The sequence below is a fragment of the Aotus nancymaae genome, unplaced genomic scaffold (genome assembly GCF_030222135.1).
Source record: "Aotus nancymaae isolate 86718 unplaced genomic scaffold, 86718_ANA_hifiasm-v0.15.2.pri h1tg000079l, whole genome shotgun sequence".
Classification (NCBI taxonomy): Eukaryota; Metazoa; Chordata; class Mammalia; order Primates; family Aotidae; genus Aotus; species Aotus nancymaae.
This window is the reverse complement of record NW_026988494.1, coordinates 24947763-24968829: the sequence shown is the minus strand read 5'-3', so window position 1 is coordinate 24968829 and position 21067 is coordinate 24947763. Positions and strand designations below refer to the sequence as shown.

The following is a 21067-nucleotide window of genomic DNA, read 5'->3' as shown; positions in this document are numbered from 1 at the left end:
AGGGTGTGACTCATCCTTTAAGGCCTGGATCAAGAACCATCTCTTCCACATCACTCTATAGCTAAGAGTTTATGCCCTGACAACCTCCTCTTGTGCCCTATTGGGTAGAGTACGGGCACAGCCTTGGCCACGGAGACATCTGCCCTGGGTTCACACCCCAGGTATGCCATTCACCAGCTATGTGATTTTAGACGCATCCCTCACACCCCGGAGCCTCAGCCTCCTCATCTGTGAGGGGTAAGTAGGACCCCCTTTGCAGGACTGATGCAAAGATTAAATGAAATAAAATGAACAAAAGCATCTAGCTCACTACTTGGCTCATAGCAGGCATTTGAAAATGTTCACTCATTCACTGTCTGGCTTTTTGTTGCTCTGTGCTAATGCTTGCCAGTCCTACAGGGTCCAAGATGTCATACAATGCATGTGTTGAGTCTTATTGCTTATAAATAAGCACCTAGAAGACCTCTGGGGGCCATCCCTCTTTCTTTTTTTTTTTGAGATGGAATTTCACTCTTGTTGCTCAGGCTGGAATACAGTGGTGTGATCTCAGCTCACTGCAGCCTTTGCCTCCCGGGTTCAAGCAATTCTCCTGCCTCAGGCTCCCGAGTAGCTGGGATTATAGCCATGTACCACCACTCTCAGCTAATTTTTTTTATTTTTAATAGGCACAGTGTTTCACCATGTTGGCCAAGCTGGTCTCGAACTCCTGACCTCAGGTGATCCACCTGCCTCAGTCCCAAAGTGCGGGGATTACAGGCATGAGCCACTGCGCTCAGCTGCCATCTCTCATTTTTTAAAGATGGAGGAACCAGCCCCATGACTCTCAGTGAGTTAACATTGACAAGTCCAAGGGTCAGATCACAATTCCCAGATACTCAGAGCCTACTCTCCATCCAACCATGATGCAGAGAGGCTTCATCACTCACTATGCATAGACATTGTTAACCTACATCCACACAGGCTCCCTAAAATTACTCATCTGGCCAGATGCCTGGAAAATCCAAGCAAAGGCTTAGCAACAGGGCTGTGGATAAGTCAGCTGGATGCTCCAATTAAAGCTAATTAGCTTCATGGTAGGAAACTGTACAATGCAGGGAAAGTCTCCTATTTGCATTTTCCCAGATCAATGCACAGGCATGCTTAGTGCTGGCTCTTTAAAACAGGTGACAATGGAAAAGCACCACTTAGAGTCAACATCTCTTCCATAGGTCACCAGGAGGAAAAAGCAGGGCAGGTTTGGGTGAAAATGTCTGGAGGCCAGAATCTGTCTTCCCAAATCTTCATTCCTTCTCACTGCCTCTTCTAGGTTAAGAGCTCCAAATGCAAGCTCCCCAGCGGGTCGTTTCTGTCTTAAATAAAGAGCCCAGGCAGCCATTTATAGCACCTCTGGCGGAAGCAACCCTGTAAGAGAGGGGAAGCATTTCCCCATCTAAGCCCAACCAAGAGGCTGCAGATGCTGTCTGGCAGGGAAGAGTGCTGGACATTTTTGGGTTCTAATTCTGGCTCAACCGCAAAATCGCTATGTAACATTAGACTGGTCACTTAAGCTCTCTAAGCCTCCATTTATTTATTTTCCCAAATTGGGATAATAATACCAGTCCCTTTATTGAGAAGGTCAAATAAAAGAGTCAATGAAAATGTGAAGTTGCAGGCACATGAATAGGTGGGTTCAATGGGCAGGGCCCTAGGACCTCTGACCATAAAACAGCCAGTCACGACACCCAAGAAGTCATGATCTGAGCTGTGAGAGGGTGCGACCTTAAGGCTGCACTGCCAGGCTGAGCCAGTGAGTGGGGAGGGAGGGAGCTTTAAACACAGACTTGAACAGTCTTCTGAGAAGCACCCACCATCCTGGTACTCACAGGTGGCAGCAGAAGCCAGAGCTGAGCCTGAGCTCACTGCAGCCCAAACACCTCTGTGTGTGCAAATGAGAGAGGATTGGGACAGGGCAAACTCCCAGAGTTGTCCTGGAGAAATGCCAGAAACCTGCCCCTGAGCTGTCGTGGCGTGTGGGGGAAGCGTCAGCGCCTGCTGGCCTGAGCTGTTTTCAAGATTCAAATGAGTTCCTGACATAAAACGCTTCTGCCTAAGGCCCATTTCTTTTCCAAAGCTCTCCCTTTGTGTATATTCGTTCAGCTTTTTGCCTATACCATACTGCTTGTGAAGAATCGGCAGTGTCTAACACCTCTGCTTAAAGCCAGCTGACGTCACAGAATCACAAAACACTTGGAGACCTCGTCTGAACCCCTCACTCTCAGCTGAGAAGCCTAAGACATTCACATACTTGGCCTGGGTCCTGTTACCAAGAGAAGACATCTCTAAGCTGTGCAGCCCAGACCCAGAGGCAAGAGACACCCAAAGCTGCATATCCTAGAACGACAATCAAATGGCTGGGGCGTACTTCTGTTAGGGAGAAGTCAGTCAATCAATTCCTTTAAGATAATAAGAGTGGCTGTCATTCAGGTTGCTGTAGGGACACTGGCCTAAGAAAACAATGGCTTAAGAGGATCAAAATCCCCAGTGGGCATCTCAGGAGAGGACATCTCACTGTTTGATTGAGGTCCCTTACACCAAGTATTGCCATGAGAAGTGCTGTGCCAAACTATGAAAATGGAACGATGCCTGACTTCTAGAAGCTTTGAACATCCTAGCATCACTGTGGAGGTTTTAAATGGAATGGTCCCTGACTTCTAGAAGCTTTGCACAACCTGGCATCGCTTTGGAGGCTCTAAATGGGATGGTCTCTGACTTCTAGGAGCTTTGCTAGTGATCCTGGGATCACTCTGGAGGCTTTAAAGGTCTATAGAGAGACTGTGGTACTCCAAAATGATTATAAGAGTTAACAGTCTTACTGACCTCACTAAAGAAAATGAAATAACTATTCTTTTCCAAGAAAATTGCAAATCATAACATCCTCAGGAAATGTGCATTCCCATCACAGTGAGTTCTTTTTAGAAACCCTGGGGCTCTCCCTCTGTCTGTCTCTCTGTGACTGTAATTCCTTTGAATGGGGTCTGCATGGTTAACAGGTCTTACGCTATTGTGCGTCTTGGCAGAGATGGTTTTCACGCTGTCGGGGTCCCAGATGACCAGGTCAGCATCGGATCCCACAGCAATGCGGCCTTTCCGGGGATAAAGGTTGAAGACTTTGGCTGCATTGGTGCTGGTCACAGCCACAAACTGGTTCTCGTCCATCTTCCCAGTGACCTGAGGAAGACAGCACAGGTCAGCACACCAGGCACACAGCAAAAACGAGTTACAAAGTTACTTTGCAATAAAACGATACACACAACAGCTTAGATGGATGTCAAGGACATTGTGCCAGGTGAAACACAGTCTCAAAGGTCACACTCTATATGACTCCATTTCCATAACGTTCTCCAAATAAAACGGTAGAGAGGGAGAACAGATGAGGGGCTAGATGGGTTCTTCCAGGGTTAGGGAGGGTGGAGGGGAGGAGCAGCAAGAGGGAGGTCTCTGAGGTGCTGGACTAGACCTGCGTCTTGATGGTGGTGGTGTCACATGACCCCACAGGTGGCCACAGAGCCTAGAGCTATGCCCACGCATTCTGTCAGTGTCCTGGTTTTGATATCATACTACAATTACAGAAGACATGACCGTGGGGGAAGCAAGGTGAAGGGTGCCCAGGACCTCTCTGTGCTGTCTTAGCAACTTCTTCTTAATCTATGATTATTTCAAAACAAAAAAAAAATTCATGTAATTTGCAGGGGTGGTAATGCCTCTTTAGGAAATATCATTTGGCCCAATTGGCTGTCCTTTTCAACAAAATGCAGCCAAAAATCTAGGCTTTTTTTTTTTTTTTTTTGAGACAGGGTCTTACTGTCACTGAGGCTGGAGTGCAGTGGAGTGATCACAGCTCAGGGCAGCCTCGACTTCTCAGGCTCAAGGAATTCTTTTGCTTCAGCTTCTCGAGTAGCTGGAAAGACAGGCATGTACCACCATACTAGGCTAATTTTTTTTTTCTATTTTAGAGATGTGATCTCACTATGTTGACCAGCTGGTCTTAAACTCCTGAGTTCAAGCAATCCTCCCATCTCACTCTGCCAAAGTGTGGGATTCCAGGCGTGAGCCACCATGCCTGGCCAGATGTCACCTGCTAGCCTAGCCAACCTAGAAGTCTCAGCCCCACATGTGGTTTTAGGTACCAGTCACATTTCCTCAAGTGCCTTCCCTCCCAAACCCACTCTAAAGCCAGTAAAAAAAAAAAATCTGGACAAAGGAAATGAACTGGCATTAAGAAGGAGAAAAAAGTACAAACGGCCAATAAGCATATGAAAAACTTTTCACTCTAATCAGTAATTGATGAAATTAAATGTAAAACAATGAGACACAAAATTAACCTATCAAATCAGCAAATAATGGTTTTTTGCTGATAACACCCAGGTGGTAAAGACACTAGGGACTGACAAACATTGCTGGTGGGGTATGAAGCGGTACAAACTTTCTGGAAGGAACTTTTAAAATATGTATCAAAAATGTAAAAAATATGTACATTCTTTAACCAAGCAATGCCACTTGTAGAAATTTCTCCTACAAACATAATCAAGGATGTATCTACAAGGATGACATCCCAGTGAAGAAAAAAATATCAGAAAAAACATAAATGTTCAACCAAAGAATTAAAAATGTAGCTGGGCATGGTGTCTCATGCTTGTAATCCCAGCACTTTGGGAGGCCAAGGAGGGCGGATCACCTGAGGTCAGGAGTTCGAGACCAGCCTGGCCAACATGGTGAAACCCCGTTTCTACTAAAAATAGAAAAATCAGGCAGATGTGGTGGCAGGCACCTCTAATCCCAGCGACTCAGGAGGCTGAGGCAGGAGAATCGCTTGAACCCGGCAGGTGGACAGTGCAGTGAGCCAAGATTGTGCCACTACACTCCAGCCTGGGGGGATAGAGTAAGACTTTGCCTCCAAAAAAAGAAAGAATTATAAATGAGTCCCAACCAGGCACAGTCGCTCATGCCTGTAATCCCAACACCTTGGGAGGTCAAGGCAGGTGGATCGCCTGAGATGAGGAGTTCAAGACCAGCCTGGCCAACGTGGTAAAACCCTGTCTCTACTAAAAATACAAAAATCAGCTGGGTACAGTGGCACACGCCTGTAATCTCAGCTACTCAGGAGGCTAAGGCAGGAGAATGACTTGAACCTCGGAGGCGGAAGTTGCAAGGAGCCAAGATGGTGCTACTGTACTCCAGCCTGGGTGACAGAACAAAACTCCATCTCAAATAAATAAATGAGTCCCAGTTTAGCATTCACATGGAAGAGTCTGCTATTATAAATCAACTTTTTCAAGTATAGTTAAGCATGTGGAAACATTTCCATGATATATGAATTTTAAAAAAACAGATTATAAAATCATATGTATGATGCCAATATTATTATTATTTTTTTAAGACAGTGTCTCACTGTATCGTCCCATCTGGAGGGCCTGATTTTTGCTCACTGCAGCCTCAACTTCCCAAGGTTCAGGTGACTCTTCTGCCTCAGCCCCCCAAGTATCTGGGACTACAGGAACACGCAACCATGCCCGGCTAATTTTTGTATTTTTAGTAGAGACAGGGTTTTGCCATGTTGCCCAGGCTGCTCTTGAACTCCTGGGATCAAATGATCCACCCACCTTGGCTGCCCAAAGTGCTAGGATTATAAGCATGAGCCACCACACCCAGCTTTATGATGCCAATATTATATACACACTCATGCATATTGTATATACACATAGTGAGACCCCATCTCTACAAAAAATAAAAATTAGCCAGATGTGGTAGTGTGCGCCTGTGATCCCAGCTACTTGGGAGGCTGAGATGGGAGGATCACCTGAGCCCAGGAGTTTGAGGCTGCAATGAGCTATGATTGTACCACTGCACTCCAGCCTGGCTGACAGAGCAAGACCGTGTCTGAAAATAATTTTAAAAATTTATTTAAAAGAAATACATATGTAACATTTAGGAAGAAATGACCTATAAGGAGAGGTCTAAGGTTCCTGACCCTCAGAAATAGTGTCACATAAGTACTGGCTTCTAGGATGTCCTCCACTGTCATTTCAAGGCCTCCACACCCCAGGACCCCCAGATGAGGAGGACAAAGAAGGCTGAGAGCCACCAAGGAGTGAAGCCATCGCTCCTTACCACAGCCTTGTCCCAGATGACGGACATCCGCTCCTCAGTGCCATTGGTCCCCTCCGGAATCAGGGTGAAATTGTCCTTTCCTACAGCCTTCTGGGCAGTGTTAAACGTGCAGTGGGCACTGCCCGTGACCTGGAGGTCTCCACTGCAGAGAAAACACATAATGTGGCACTGTAGCTTCCCCAGGATGCGTGTGCCCACACTATTTGGTGGGCTGTCCCATGGCTGATGCCATACCAACCACAGTGGCGTCCTTTTGATGCCTCCTCCACCCACTTGGCTTGACTTTCAAGACCGCCTGGGTTTGCATCCAGAATCCCCTCCCAAAATGGTGCTAGAATGACAATTCCCTGTACTCATGTAGCCAACCTAATTTGGTGAACAAGGGCCTCCGGGTTTGTACACCTGCTCTCACCCCCCACGTAGTTTTCACCTAACAGGTCGATCTGGGCTGAGAAAGACCGAGAATGTGAAGTGTGAACAAGTTGCCAGGACTCACCAGGACAGCAAGGAGTTGAGAAAGTCTGGAGTGGTTGGATCGGGGCTCAAGGGTGGGGAGGTGACAAAGGCAGCAGCCTTGGCCCAGTTCTTGCTCCAGTAGTGGGAGCCGTCCGTTCCCAAGCTGGCGGTGATGGGCTCGCCATACACCACAGTTCCTGAAAACAGAACACACAAGGTTCAGTCCAACACAAAGAAGCAGGAAGGAAACCACCCCTATGAGGAGCCACTGCTGGCCCAGCAGCATCCAGCACTCTCACTATCCCTTCATGGAAACATTAGGCTCACCTCACAGATGAGGAAACTGAGGCCTGGTGAAATCCAGTACCTCAGCCAGCCTGTCACCCATGAACATGAGCTCCTTAAGATTCCACCTTCGGCCCCTGCTCTTCAATCAACACACCCTCCCTAGAGGATTCCAGACATCCTGAAGGCTTCTGTGGCCTCCACTGCTTATTTTCAACTCTATTCATCTTCTCTTCAGATGGTGTCCAAGCATCCAGTCCCAGGTGCCATCTGGATTCTTTATGCATGGCCTGTGGCACTCAAATTTAACCTTCCTGTTCATTCACGCAAGCTTTTCACAATTCCTAGCCCCTCTCAGTGTCTAGCTCCGACTAAAGGTCTGTGAGAGGAAATCACACATGACATTACCAGGCTAAAGTATTTCAGGGCAAATACATAACCCCCCAGATCTGCTCAAGAGACAGCCTGGATCCCTGAGTCACTGCCTGGAAGAAGCTGTCTGTCATAACCACCAGCTTCACAGCCAACTCTGAGTGAGAAACAAACTGGACATTATGCTACTGGGATTTCAGAGTTTCCGGAAGCCTAGCCTAACTTAATTAATGCAATGTCCAAGACAAACGTCAACTCCCTGATGCTCAGATCATGTCCTCTTCTCTGTGCATTCAGATGTAAGCCAGAAAGTTGAGACTCATGTACATTCAGTAAATGCCAGTACTTTAGTGCCTTCAATACATTCGTTCCTTAAATCAGGCCCTCATCATTTCTTGCCAGCTCATTCCCATGAGCCTCCCAATTGAACCTTAGATTTATGTTTGCTCTCTCAACCCCACTCCCCACCTCTCCATCCACTCTACATGACACTTACAGAGTGATCTACTAAAATATAATCTTTCCATTCCATTATCTTGCATAAAATCTTCCAAAGGAGCCCTTCTGCATTCAAGAATTTAAAAGAAAAAAAAAAACCCTCCTCACTGAAGCATCAGATGCCCTTCACTATTGGAAGCTGATGTACTTTAACATCGGCCAAAACACAACTCAGGTATCACACCTTCCTTCTGAGAATCCCATCCTCCCTTCCAGTCATTACCCAGATTTGAATTTTTGACTTTCCACTTGATGGAGACACTTTGAAGATCATTTACCTGCCTGCATATGGTAGGCACTCTGTAAATGTGTGTTAAATTGATTAAATGGCCTAATATGTTATTAATTAAAGGCATCCAAGCTGGAATTTGATCCCACGTCAGCCGAATTCACCTCCCACTGGCTCCCCCCAGCACAGGGCTACTCCCAAAAACTTCTAAGAGGCAAGGTTTAGGTGACTGTGTAGCTGATACCTTAAATGTTTTTGTCAAATTCACCCTACAACAATGCAGCCAAGCTCCTCTGCTTCTCCAAACACAGGGCCCTCGAGGCCAAACATACCACAGTCAGGAATGTGTTTCCCTTCCTCTCCACAGCCTTTCCAAAGGCCTTATCGCTTGATGATACACCATGACACCCTCTCTGCAGGCCACTCTGAGAGCTGGCTCTGCACAGCTGCCCCCTCCTGCCTCAGGAATTTCACAAAGGACTCGCTGTTCAGCCAGGGAGCGCTGGAGGCCACAGCAGGCAGCTCACTCCAGGCCACCAGCAACCACGCCCCTACCCCCAGCAGGAGGGAGGACTCCAAACCCAGGGAAACCTCCTCCAGAAGAAAGCCCCAGAGGAAGCAAAGGGCCAATGCTAGGTGCTCAGAAGGCCTGGGAGGGTCCCCTTGGCTCCTGACCTGCTCAAAGCCTCCCAGGCAAAAGCTGGTGCAAAGAGCTATCAGGTTTTTTGCACAAACCACTCCATCTCATCCCAAAGTGGAAAAACACCACATAATGAGAAGGCCTTGGCCGCGCAAAGGACCTTTACAAAATGCAAATGGCTGGGCAGAACCCATACAGCAGCAGCCATCAGTTCTCAAAGGATCTCTCCAGCTCCCTGCTTTTGGTTCAAGCATCAAACAGATCTGGTTCAGCAAAACTCTCCAGACCCAGCCAGGCCTGGGGGTCCCGCTGGCCACAGTCCATCTAAGCACAAAGGTGAGGGCTGTGTAAGTCTCAGGAAAACAAGGGATACGGGGCCCTAAAGGCTTTCTGCTTTTGTCCACATGAAGAAGTTCATGAGAGCAGAGGTACCTGGAGAAGAAGAATGGCTAGATGGTCTCTGAAAATCCCTGGGCACACATAAACATTTTCCTGAGTTTCCTGTAACTTGCCGACGCTCGTCTTCTCCCTGTGCCTGCTCCTCCTCCCTGCCTCTGGAAACGAGTCTGAGGAGCTGGTTGGAAAGGGGCCTGAATACCATGGGGGTGAATGCTGCTGACCGCGGGCTTATCTGTCCCTGAGAAACATGACTCAACTTGAGGTGGGGGAATGGCTCTATGAGGGGCTGGATCCCCCTTCTCTGTGTGCACAGGAACATGTACCTCACTTCAAGAGAATGAACTTGGCCTTCAGCCTCTAGAAAACCCAAAACAGGGTCAGAGCTTTCAACGCCAATGCTGAGCAGAACCTGCCTCCTTCAGCGAAGGCTGAGTGGACGCTGGGTCAGAGCCAAGCGAAGATAGGGACATTCAGGGGCAGGAGCAGTGGATGCTAGGAGAGGGACGGAGGCATCCTGGGCTCAGTTCTACTTTGCTCTGTTCAAATTCCCTGAGGGATTCAGAGGCCCTTGCTGTCTTTTGGGTTTTCTTTCCTTAGTCCCAGAATGGGGGACAGGAGTTTAGCCGTCACGTACAAGGCCTCTACCTCCATGAGAGTATGATCTACATATAGGGTCTCTGCATCCCATCCCCAGGGGCCTGGAGCCTCCCATCCAGGGCTCGCCTCCTGGGTCTATCAACATTCATAGGAGGGAGCTGGGGGATGCACTTCCAGAGCTCAGCCAGGCCATAGACACCCTGGAACTAACTGCATGCCAGAAATAATTACCACTAATAATAATAAACCATGGACTGAGCTGAACTGGCCCTTCTGCACTTCTCTAAACACACTGCTGATGCTTTCTTAGTGCCCGTTAAACCTTCGTGATTTTCTTCTCCAGGGAAAAGTCTAAACTGAAGGATGTGACCAAGCCAGCCTCTGGCAGGCTCTCTAGTAAACGGCCAAGAACTGCAGGGGATGGAGCCGGTGCTTATTTACAACCAGCCTGGGGCCCATGTGCATTCATGAAGAATAAATGCGAGGCTGGGATTTAGAAATGCCTGACAGCTCCCAGCTCTGGCAGTCATTTCCCATTGATGAGAAGCAGAAGAACAAACCCAAAGTGGGAACTGTGGAAAACCAGGTATCTGTAGCTCAATATGTAGCCATCAAAGCAGACTGAAAACCATCTGGATTGGACAGACAGACAGACACTCACATATACTCTCACCATTCTCCTTCACCTTTGCAAGAATTCATGCCAGATCCTAACAAACAGCCTGGGGCCTGTACTGTCAGGTTTTCATAGCAAGAGTGGTTCTAGATGAACATCATCTTAAAAATGAGGTTTCTGAATGGGTTCTCAGGTTTCTGAAATTGTTCTCCAATCTGATTGGATTAAAGACATTAATGATTCTATGTTCAGTAGTAAAAAGGGGAGAGTACAGGGCATGATGGGACAATAGAGATACAGAAAATATTACTAAATACTCCCAAAGACTTCTAAGAGGCAAGGTTCTAGGTGACTGTGTAGCGCATACCTTAAACATTTTTGTCAAATTAACAAGTTTAACGAGAGTGGTTGGTTGCTCCTGATTAAGCTAGACAAAGTGGGGGAAAAAAAGAATGAATTCAGGGATTCAAATTCCCAGCTCAAATACCACACGAATGACCCAAAAGTTTCTATGTCTGCCCTTATGTCTCACAGATGCAGAGCTGAGGTGGCTGAAAAGCAAACGTAGGATCTCATTCTGCCAGTGGCTGAATTATAATGCAAACTGAATTCCCAACCTTGCAGAGCATCTGCTGTTAAAGTGAGAGTATAGAATGGGAAGGAATTCTACCTTTGGACTCCACTGCCAACATCAGCTCTTCCCTGGGTCTCCAGTCTGTGGCCTAATCTGCAGATTTCAGACTTGCCATCCCCACAATTGTGTGAACTGATACCTTAAATATAATTTTTAAAATAAATCCCTCCCTGCTACTGTCCTCTCTCCTCTCCTCTCACTCCCCTTTTCTGTTCAAGATTGCAACATCATACATAAGCTTAACTAAGGATTCATCCCCAAGTTGAGGTGGTCCTCACAGGCTCCATGACCATGTGCTTCTCATAATGCCTGAGTCACTCCTGTTGACCCCCAGGACATATGAAGTCTTATCTCAAATTGAAGTTCCCAGGGTTTAACATCCTGAATGTTTCTGCACCTGGGTTATGGGGGTGGGGTGAGGAGGATGGAAAAGAATGTCCACCAGATGAGGTCATCAGGCACTGCCCACAGGCCACCACTCACATATGGACAGCATCAGCAGTCATGCTGGATTTCACACATGGGCAAAATGTGGTCAGAGGGAGCCCATTCTAGAGGAGGGGCCCTCCAGGGAAAGAGAGCTTGCCAGGATTCTGGAATCATGGTGTCTAATTCCCACAGGCTGCATGATCTAGGGCAAGATTTTCCATTTCTGCATTTCTACTTCTCTTCCATGAAATGAGCCTATTAAGTTGATCATTGTCTAAGTTCTTTTCAAGAGTAAAATGGCCCCGGGTCTTCTGGTCCTAGCTCTGTGTTCATTGCCTCAGATGCCAAATTGGTTTGATGACACGCCGTTCTGCTGAACGGCTCAGAGCGACTGATGGAAGCAGCATGTCTCTCAGGGAAGGCAAGATGCAGTCGCACTGGGTCACGCAGGCATGGGAAAACGGTTCTCATTTGTTTCATCTCATACCCTCACTTCCCTGAACTTCTCTTGTCTTAGATTCTGGACAGGCAGGTCTCTGGCTGGGGAGGTTCATGTGGATCACTAAGAAAAGGAGACATTCCTACTTCTCCCAGGGCAGGATTATGATTTTTCAAAGCTCGTATTTGTAGAAAAATTTCAAGTCGGCTAACACAGCCTGACCCCTCTGAGGCTCCCTTCTGGGCTCTACCCCTCCTGACTTGACCCCTTTTGTGGCCCTGTCAACCTTCCCCTGTGACTTTCTACTCAACGTCCTTCCCTTGCAAGTGGAAGAGCTAAGTGTGGTTGGGATCATTTCTTGTTCCTGGTACACAGGCCTGAAATATCACATCATGAAAGTTCACTGAATGAATTTAGAATCTCTCCATTCACAGAGGAAGAAATGGAGCATCAGAAAGGGGGATGTGGCAATGCCCACACTTGCCTCAGGGGCCAGAAGAACCCAGCTGAAGTGAACAAACAATTCTGAGCAGAAAACCCTTGCCCAGGGTCAGCAGGCATTTTGCTCTGCTTTGCTCACAAGCTCAAGGTCCCTCCAGCCCCTTCATCCTGTAAATCACGATGATAACTGGTCACGCTTCTCTTCTCCATCTTTACCTGCGTTATCTCATTTACACATTGTAAGGTCTTTTAGGCTGACTGCGCCATGGACCACATGGTAACCTCTGTGACCCGCACGTACACCTCCAGATAAGTTCCTAGAACTAGAAAGTCTGAAGTAACTGGAAAACCACAAAAGGGAAGAATGACCAACCCCTGCGGTGCCTAATTAACTTGGAGACATTCTTCTATTGTTCCTTATTCCCACCTCAACTGATAAGGCAACTGGACTTTGTCACCAACCTTGCTCAACTGTTAAGTCAACCTCATGACTCCAGACCCTAAAACCCCCCTCGGCTTTCAAAAAAACATCCTGAACTTTAACTTCTGTAACTTTCCACTACCTACCCCAAACCTATAAAACCAACTCCTACCCCACTGCCCTCCATTGGCTCTCTTTTCAGATTCAGCCCACCGGCACCTGGGTGAATAAACAGTCATGTTGCTCACACAAAGCCTGTTTAGGGGGTCTCTTCATTCAGAGTGCATGTAATACACATCATCATCACCCTGTGAAATGAGTCACGGTTACTATCCTCCCCTTGCAGATGGGAAAAGGACAGGTGGAGATGATGAGGAAGCACCCAGCATCACATGGCTGGTATACAGTGAAGCTGGGGTTTGAACCAAGAACGAATACTGATCCCAGACAGCAAACAATTAATACTCCCTTCCAGAGTTTCCTTCTTGGTTATTTGGGAATCCTGGCTTGTAAATTACCCATATCTCTTCTGGGTGTCAGGCCACCTTTTCAATCAGGCTTCTTAAGGAACTAAGCCCCAACAGACACAGATCACAAGCATCACCGTATTAAAATCATCTCAAAGCATGAAGGTAAGTCAGTCAAACATTAACATGGATATTTGTGGCCTGAAGTTAGATGCCTGCCGGTCAAGCCCAATTCCACTATTCATGAGCTCTGAGCTTCAGTTTACTTAGCTGCAAAGTAAAACAAAATATAAAAATTCCTGCCAGGGCTGCCTCCCAAAGTTGTTAGGAAGTTCCAGCAAGATGGGAGACAGCCTAAGAGCCTAGGAAGTTAGCTAGGACTTCTCATCCTGCTCATTAGCACCTGAATGCATTGCAAATTCCTTTCTGGCAGCTCAGGTTTGTCTAAAGCTCAGGCTTTCAAGAATTAAAGGGTAACAGTTTGAATGTAAATGCCATCCTAGGAACTATGGTGTGGGTACAGTTAGATTCACACTCAGAAGGCTCTGGAAGAAAACAAACTAAAGTCCCCTCCTACTGCTCACCCCATAAGATATACAGGATGTCAAAGTTATAAAGACAACAGGTGTGGCCAGGCACAGTGGCTCACAACTGTAATCCCAGTATTTTGGGAGGCCAAGGCAGGTGGATCGCCTGAGGTCAGGAGTTCCAGACCATCCTGGCCAACATGGTGAAACCTCATCTCTACTAAAATATAAAAATTAGCCGGGTATGCTGGTGGGTGCCTTTAATCCGAGCTACTCAGGAGGCTGAGGTGGGAGAATCACTTGAGCCCAGGAGGAGGCGATTGCAGAGCCGAGATCACACCATTTGCCTAGCTCCAGCCTGGGCGACAGAGTGAGACTCCATCTCAAAAATAAAATAAATTTTTAAAAAGACAACAGGATTGGCCAGGCATGGTGGCTCACGCCTGTAATACCAGCACTTTGGGAGGCCAAGGTGCATGGATCACCTGAGGTCAGGAGCTCAGACCAGCCTGCCCAACATGGTAAAACCCCGTCTCTACTAAAAATACAAAAATTAGCTGGGTGTAGTGGTGGGCGCCTGAGGCTAGGCTGGAGAATCCCTTGAACCCAGGAGGCGGAGGTTGCAGTGACCTGAGATCTCACCATTGTACTCTAGCCTGGGCAATAAGAGCAAAACTCCGTCTCAAAAAAAAATCGGGGTTACCGGGCACTGAGTTGGGGTGCTAGGACCAAACTGGGCACTCCAACAACACATTCCAGCTCCACAACTCCATGTGGGAAGAACTCTGAGGGACAAAGAGGAGGAGGCCTGTGGCAGGGCTGGCCCATGACTCCACCTGCCCCAATGAAGCCTGGGACAGGCATGTGTTTGAATATGGAATAAACTTTAGATAAGGCCTCTACCCAAAATTATGTTGAAATGTTAGCCTAACTCATGTATCACCATCATCTAGGTACAGCGCAGTGGTAAAATACATAAAATAAGCTGTCTCACTCTTTCCCCCTTTCAGACACTATGCCAACCATCCCCACGCTACATGGGGGCATGGGTGCCATGGCCGGCCTTCCATACAGAGGCCGATTCCCACAAACGCTCTTGCAAATGGGGTGACCCAGGGCCACTGACTCCACTGTCATCCACAGTATCTCCTAGAAAAAACTCAAAGCTCATTCTGAATAGGTTACATTATTTTGGTGAATGGTTTCTTATTTCAAAAAGGCAAGTCCTTCAAGGTACCAGGAGAAGACAGGAAGGTGGCAACCATTTGATGCAAAGCCTAAGAGCAGAGGCCCCAGGAGCTCTCCAAAGAACGAGGGCCAGGAGCTGCTGGGTCCGTCTGGAAGTCATCATCTCCTGGAACAAGATGACTCAGTGGTCACTGAGCAATTTGTTCCAGGGCTGGCAGCAAGTCACCCACCAGTGAAAAAATCCCACAGCCCACCTTGATTCATGTGGATCACATGATCAGAGAAGTAGAAACCAAGCCATAGAGGTCAAAGGGTTCCCGCCTAACAGGGAAAGAGACACCGAGAGAGAATGACAGAGGGACCGAGAAAGACAGTCGAATGAAAGATAAAATGAAACAGAAATCAGGAAAGAAGGGAAGGGGAGACACAGAGATGGAGAGATCCCAACAGACAAAGGGGAGGAGGGGACATCAAAGGGAGAAAGGAAGGAAGAAAGAAGGGGGCCCTTTTATAATGTTCATTTCCTATCAGCCCAAGATCGACCATCAAAATCAATGGCATGCCCTCAGGCTGTCTGTACCAGGAGAGAACTCCCAAGCATAAAACACGTCATGTGATTATCCAAATTCATGTAGTCAGCAGCAGGTGACAACAGGGCTCAGCTGCATTCATAATGCATGAGGTGCTTTGTGGGGCGTCCCCTAGAGGCAGCACTGGAAGCTACGCTTAATTATTGTTTCCAGGACCCTCCTCAAAGGACGCCCTCGTAATACCAGAGAACCAGCTTCAGTTCAGAACGCATCGAGACAGTTTATCAAGCACCAAAACATCTGGACGTGATAGTGTCTGGGGCAAAATGCATCCCCACACCCCACAAGGCTGCCTTACATACCCCAGCAGAAATCACTCCGAGCCCTGGAGGGGAGGTGCATGACACCACCAAGGATTCTGTGGTGGATAGAAAATGACGTAATCTTTGTATGTGCATCGTTTATTTCAACCACATCAAAGTAAGTCCAACTCTTCGATGGGGGCTAGGGGACGTGTGCCTGCCCACGCCACCTTCACGTGCACACGGCTTTAAATAGACACTAACAAGGCTGCAGCAGTGGAGCAGAGGAGGAAATTGGAGCTCCTGCCTTGCCCGGCTGTAATTAGGTTAATGCCAGAACATGGTGCAAGTGGCCCACTTGGCATGAGGGTCTGGAAAAGGAGCCCTCCCCGGCGAAGAGCCCCCTCTCCCTCCCAAACCTGCCTGCCTGTCATCAGCCAGTCCGGCCACTGCACTCACCCTTCTTCCGCGCCTGGGCGATGACCTCAGCAGAGCTTTTGCTCATCACCTTGGTGATATACAGGGGACAGTTGGTCTGGTTGGCAATGGTGATGGCACGATTCACGGCTTCGGCCTCAACCTGCAGAACAGCAGCAGAGCATGAGAATTTGGCTCAGCCCACCTCAAGAGCCCCTAGCTTTATCCTCCACCCCAGATGGAGGCTAAGATGAAGGTAAGGCTGCTGAGTCTCCAAGATCCTACCCCAAGGAACAATTCAGAGGAGTGTGACTTGTCCTGTGTCTCTCAGCATTAGTTTTGTTGAACTAATTCCGTCCTGTGGCTGCGTACAGTGGCTCACACCTGTAAACCAGGCACTTTGGAAGGCCGAGGCGGGTGGATTACCTGAGAGCAGGAGTTCAAGACCACCCTGTTCAACACAGTAAAACCCCGTATCTACTAAAAATACAAAAGAATTAGCCGGGCATGGCAGCAGGTGCCTATAATCCCAGCTACTAGGGAGTGTGAGACAGGAGACTCGCTTGAACCCAGGAGGCAGAGGTTGCAGTGAGCTGAGATGGAACCACTGTACTCCAACTTGGGCAACAGAGTGACACTCCATCTCAAAAAAAAAAAAAGCGAGAAGAAAATTCCCTTCTGACTCTTCTCCAGGTGCAGGCAGCAAGCTTGTGACATCAGCATTGGCCCAGAGTCTGTAAGAAATGCAGATTCTCTGGTTCTGCCCTGGACTAGAAACTCACGGGCTAGAAACTCTGAGGGTGGGATCCAGCAGTGTGGGTGATTTTCACACTACTGTTTGAGAACCACCGTGCACAGATACTGATTGCTCTAAAGTCCATACATTCATTCTGCTCCCAGGATCTCAAGTCAAGACATTCAGTGATGCGGTGTTTGTGCTGGGCTCCCATTAAATGCTCATGAATGACATCAGCATCACCCACAAAACAATGCAGCCTCACAGGGCTCCGGGAACAGAGCGGGCCGCGTTTGTCTGCACCAATGGCCCCTGTGTGTGAAGCACAAACGTGGCTAGCCATAGCCTGGTACGACTTTCAGCAAAGATTGGAGAACTGCTCGAGTAAATAATCTGGCACTTTAAATCGGATGTTCTGAGGAATGACATTTCAAATCCCACGTGATGACTGTGGAAGACTCCCTGGATTAAGGTCTGTCCTACAGAGGAATCAGCAGCAGACAAGGGAAGGAGCAGGTAAAATTGTGGATGGCAGATCTCAGAACATCATTGGCTCCCTCTCCAAATCCCAGCAGAAGGGCTGTGGCTTGCACTCAGAGGGGAGGGGCTGGGGCTTACTCACTGCTTAGTATCTTCCATGCCCCGCCCCCAATAGCTCCCAATGTCCTGCCTGGTACACAGCAGGTGCTCAAAAATGTTTGCTGAGCAAATAAATGACTTCATTTTATGTTCATGGTATTTCAATCTAGGCTGTTCTACAGAATGCTGTTATTTTTCACAAGAAATAACTGAGCCCCTATCACTGAATTAGCTACCTTGTCTCCACCAGAGCTTGGTCAAAAGATTAAGTTCTGTAATTGCATTAACTGGTAATCTAATTTAGCAGAGCTGAGACAACTTCATTCACATTTGGCCTTGCAGGCATCAACTATGTGAAGAGGGATGTCTAGAAATCCAGAGTCCAAGCAAGGGGCTCTTGAAAAACTTCATTAGACACCCAAATGTTTTTAATTCCTGAGACAGCTGAAGGGCACGCCCTCTCTCTCCACTTAGAACAGCGATGCCCGGTGGCCTGGCAGCACCGGGCGGGGGCAGGGACGTCGTGCTGGGGTGTGAAGTGTGAGATGGACCCCACTAGAATCCTCAGTACCTCCCAGAGATACAGGTGACTACTCCATTTATTATCCTAACACGGGGTTTTGCCTTGTTATCCAGGTTGGTCCTGAACTCCTGGGCTTAAGCCATCCTCCCACGTCGGCCTCCCAAAGTGCTGGGATGACAGGTATGAGCCACTATGCCTATCTTCTGATTTTAACGATGAGGCAACTCAGAGAGAGAAGTGACATGTCCAGGGACACACAGCAGTGTCAGGACATCTATCACTCTGCAAGGCATGCTGGAAAGTGCCCGTCCCTGAGAAGGATTCGTCATTGCCCCCATCTCCAAGTCCCCACTCTCCTCCCAGACATCAGTCTTACGGCTCAGAGCTGCTGTCACGTTCTATCTCTCTACTCTGTGTCTAACCTCTTTCTCCCCGCCTTGTCCAGAGTCCCTTCAAAAAGGATCCCTTTCTTTCTTGTTTTGCATCCCCACAATGCCAGGCACTACCCGATCAGCATGCAGGCTCAGTTGCCACTCCTCCCAGCCACAGACGGTTCAGTTCCAGATTTCTGCAGTCTCTAGTGTCCTTTCCAATCCTCTGGGCAGAAAATGAGGGAAAATCCTGGCCGGGCACAGTGGGTCACGCCTATAATCCCAGTACTTCGGGAGGCCGAGGTGGACGGATCACGAGGTCAAGAGATCGAGACCATACTGACCAACACAGTGAAACTATGTCTCTACTAAAAATACAAAAATTAGCTGGGCATGGTGGCACGCACCTGTAGTCCCAGCTACTCAGGAGGCTGAGGCAGGAGAATCACTTGAACCTGGAATGTGGAGGTTGCAGTGAGCCAAGATTGCACCACTGCACTCCAGCCTGGTGACAGATCAAGACTCCATCTCAAAAAAACAAGACAAAATAAAAAAAGGAGGGAAAACCCTACCGGGTGGTCTCACATGGTGAGTTGGGAAGAAAAGCCTAGTGAGCTAGGAATATATTTTAGAAAGTTCAAATCCAAGAGAGCCATCATGCTAGTGATGGAAAGGTCACCAAACTGCAGAGAAGTTACATTGGGGTGTGTTTCATTCCATCCGCAGCACCTCCCCAAGTGGACTGGGAAGCTCAAATTCATGCAAAATTGTTCCATATAGTGTTCTCTTTATCACCCACACAGGGTATAACACACAACAGATCCTGCTTGACAAACTCACCAGGGAGAAGACGTTGGCCGGCAAGTGCCTGTGGGCTTGGGTTCTAATCCTGCTCTGCCACCATTCAAGCCTTTAAGATCCCCTGTGTCCCCCCTCCTCACGTCATCAGGCAGTCATATGGGTAAAACTACTCAGGGCATACAAGAGGGGCCTCTAAATCAGTGGAAAAACTGACTCCCTCACTGATGCATCCCCAGGTCTGCCAGCCCCCAAGGAGACTCCGTCATTAGTTGCTGGAGATTCTGAAGTTCTCAGTGCAACAGCTTCTAGAAGAGAAGCCCCCTGGGCCTAATCGTGTAAAAACTGTTTAAATCTTGCTGGTCGAAATATCCATGATACGGTTGGCTCTGTGTCCCCACCCAAAACTCATCTCTAATTGTAATCCCCACGTGTCGAGGGAGGGACCTGGTGGGAGGTGACAGAATCATGGGGACGGTCTCCCCCATGCTGTTCTCGAGATAACGAATGAGTTCTCACAAGATCTGATGGTTTGAAAGTGGCAGTTTGCCCTCCGCTCACTCTCTCTTGCCGCCACCTAAGACATATCTGCTTTCCCTTCACCTTCTACCAGGACTGTAAGTTTCCTGAGGCTCCCCAACCATGCCGAACTGTCAAGTAAATTTCTTTTCTTTATAAATTACCCAGTCTCAGGTATTTCTTTATAGCAGTATGAAAATGGGCAAATACAAGCAACCAGAATAACAACTGAGTGCTCTTTCCTCTTCAGTAAAGCCAAGGCACTTTCTGTGTTGGGTTCTTCTCTGCAGAAAGCAGGAGAAAGAAGGAATGCGAGCCCCTTGGAAGGCTCTAGAACTTAGACAAGAGGAGGGTCTCAGCAGGAGCCTCCTCTAGCATTTGCTCTGCTCAGAGGATGTCTTCTCACCTCCTGTACAGCTGGTACATGGCAGGCGGAGGGACTGGCTCCCAGTCACCAAACAGGAGGAAACTTTCTAATAAAGCCCAGGCCCAGGTGTGGCTTAAAGCTGCATGTGTGTACACTGTGGGAGAGGTTTGGTAGCAGACGGGACACTGCACTTGCTAGCTCTTTGCTTTAATAACTGGGCAGTCACTTAACTTCATGCTTCTGAAGTGTCCTCATGTAAAGAAAGAGATAACCAAGGAGCCCACCACAGCACAACTCTGGTACCACCACACATGGCGGGTAGAATGTAAATGGTGCTCCCTGGATACAGCAGTGCAGCCTGCATGAATAGCACCCCCTGGAGTTGTGCGAAGAAGATGCTGTTGTACCTCCTGCACAGGAAAGTTACAAAGGTAGAATGTGGGCCATGAACACAGCGTCCAGGGCATGTGAGCACTAAGTGAAGGCAGCTTTGAACAGGGCCCACATGAGAACCCAGTCAGCCCTCCACCTCTCCTAGACTCTGTGCATATCCAAGGCCTGATCCCAAGACTGTTTCAGGGCTGAACAAAGGACCAATTCCAGGGAGGTGAGGGCTGAGGGCAACCATGGCTTACGTGGCCATGGTTTAAACCACCCAACAGGTGAATCCTGGGGGATCTAATGAAGGCAGTCCCTGAAGCCGGCCTGGAGGAGAAGTGAAGCCACAGAAGAGAACCCTTGGCGTGTCTGCAAAAGTGGGATGGAGACTGCACAGGTGTGAGCAAGCACATATGTGCATATGTGTGTGAGAATGTGTGTATGTGTGCATACCTATGTCTGTCCTTGCACACGTGTATGTGTATGTGAAAATGTGTGTATACACATGTGCCTGTGCACCTGTGTGAAAATATGTATATGTGTGTATACATGCATGTCTGTGCCTATGCACGTGTATGTGTGTGAATGTGAGTGTGTGCATGTGTGTGCTTGTGCACTTGTGCACATGTATCTGTATGCACACCAATGTGCATAAAATCAGCCTCAGGCAGGTTTATCGTCAGCTGGTCTTAGCTTGCTCTCGCCTGCAGGCTGTCCCCTGGAGTCACTGTCCACCAGTCACCATCTCAGCACGGGGCTTCC

General features: G+C 48.1%; 1 protein-coding gene across 3 annotated transcripts in view; it reads right to left on the bottom strand.

The window, feature by feature from the left end:
• DPYSL2 (dihydropyrimidinase like 2) overlaps window positions 1–21067 on the bottom strand; it is a 139687-nt gene that overhangs the window by 7469 nt on the left and 111151 nt on the right. For all 3 annotated transcript variants that reach the window (XM_012435149.3, XM_012435150.3, XM_064368713.1), the window contains exons 8-11: window positions 16077–16197; window positions 6644–6800; window positions 6148–6289; window positions 3037–3207 (exon numbers count right to left, since the gene is read on the bottom strand). In XM_012435149.3, coding sequence (XP_012290572.2) covers window positions 3037–3207; window positions 6148–6289; window positions 6644–6800; window positions 16077–16197 — 591 coding nt within the window. The remainder of the gene's footprint in view (window positions 1–3036; window positions 3208–6147; window positions 6290–6643; window positions 6801–16076; window positions 16198–21067) is intronic.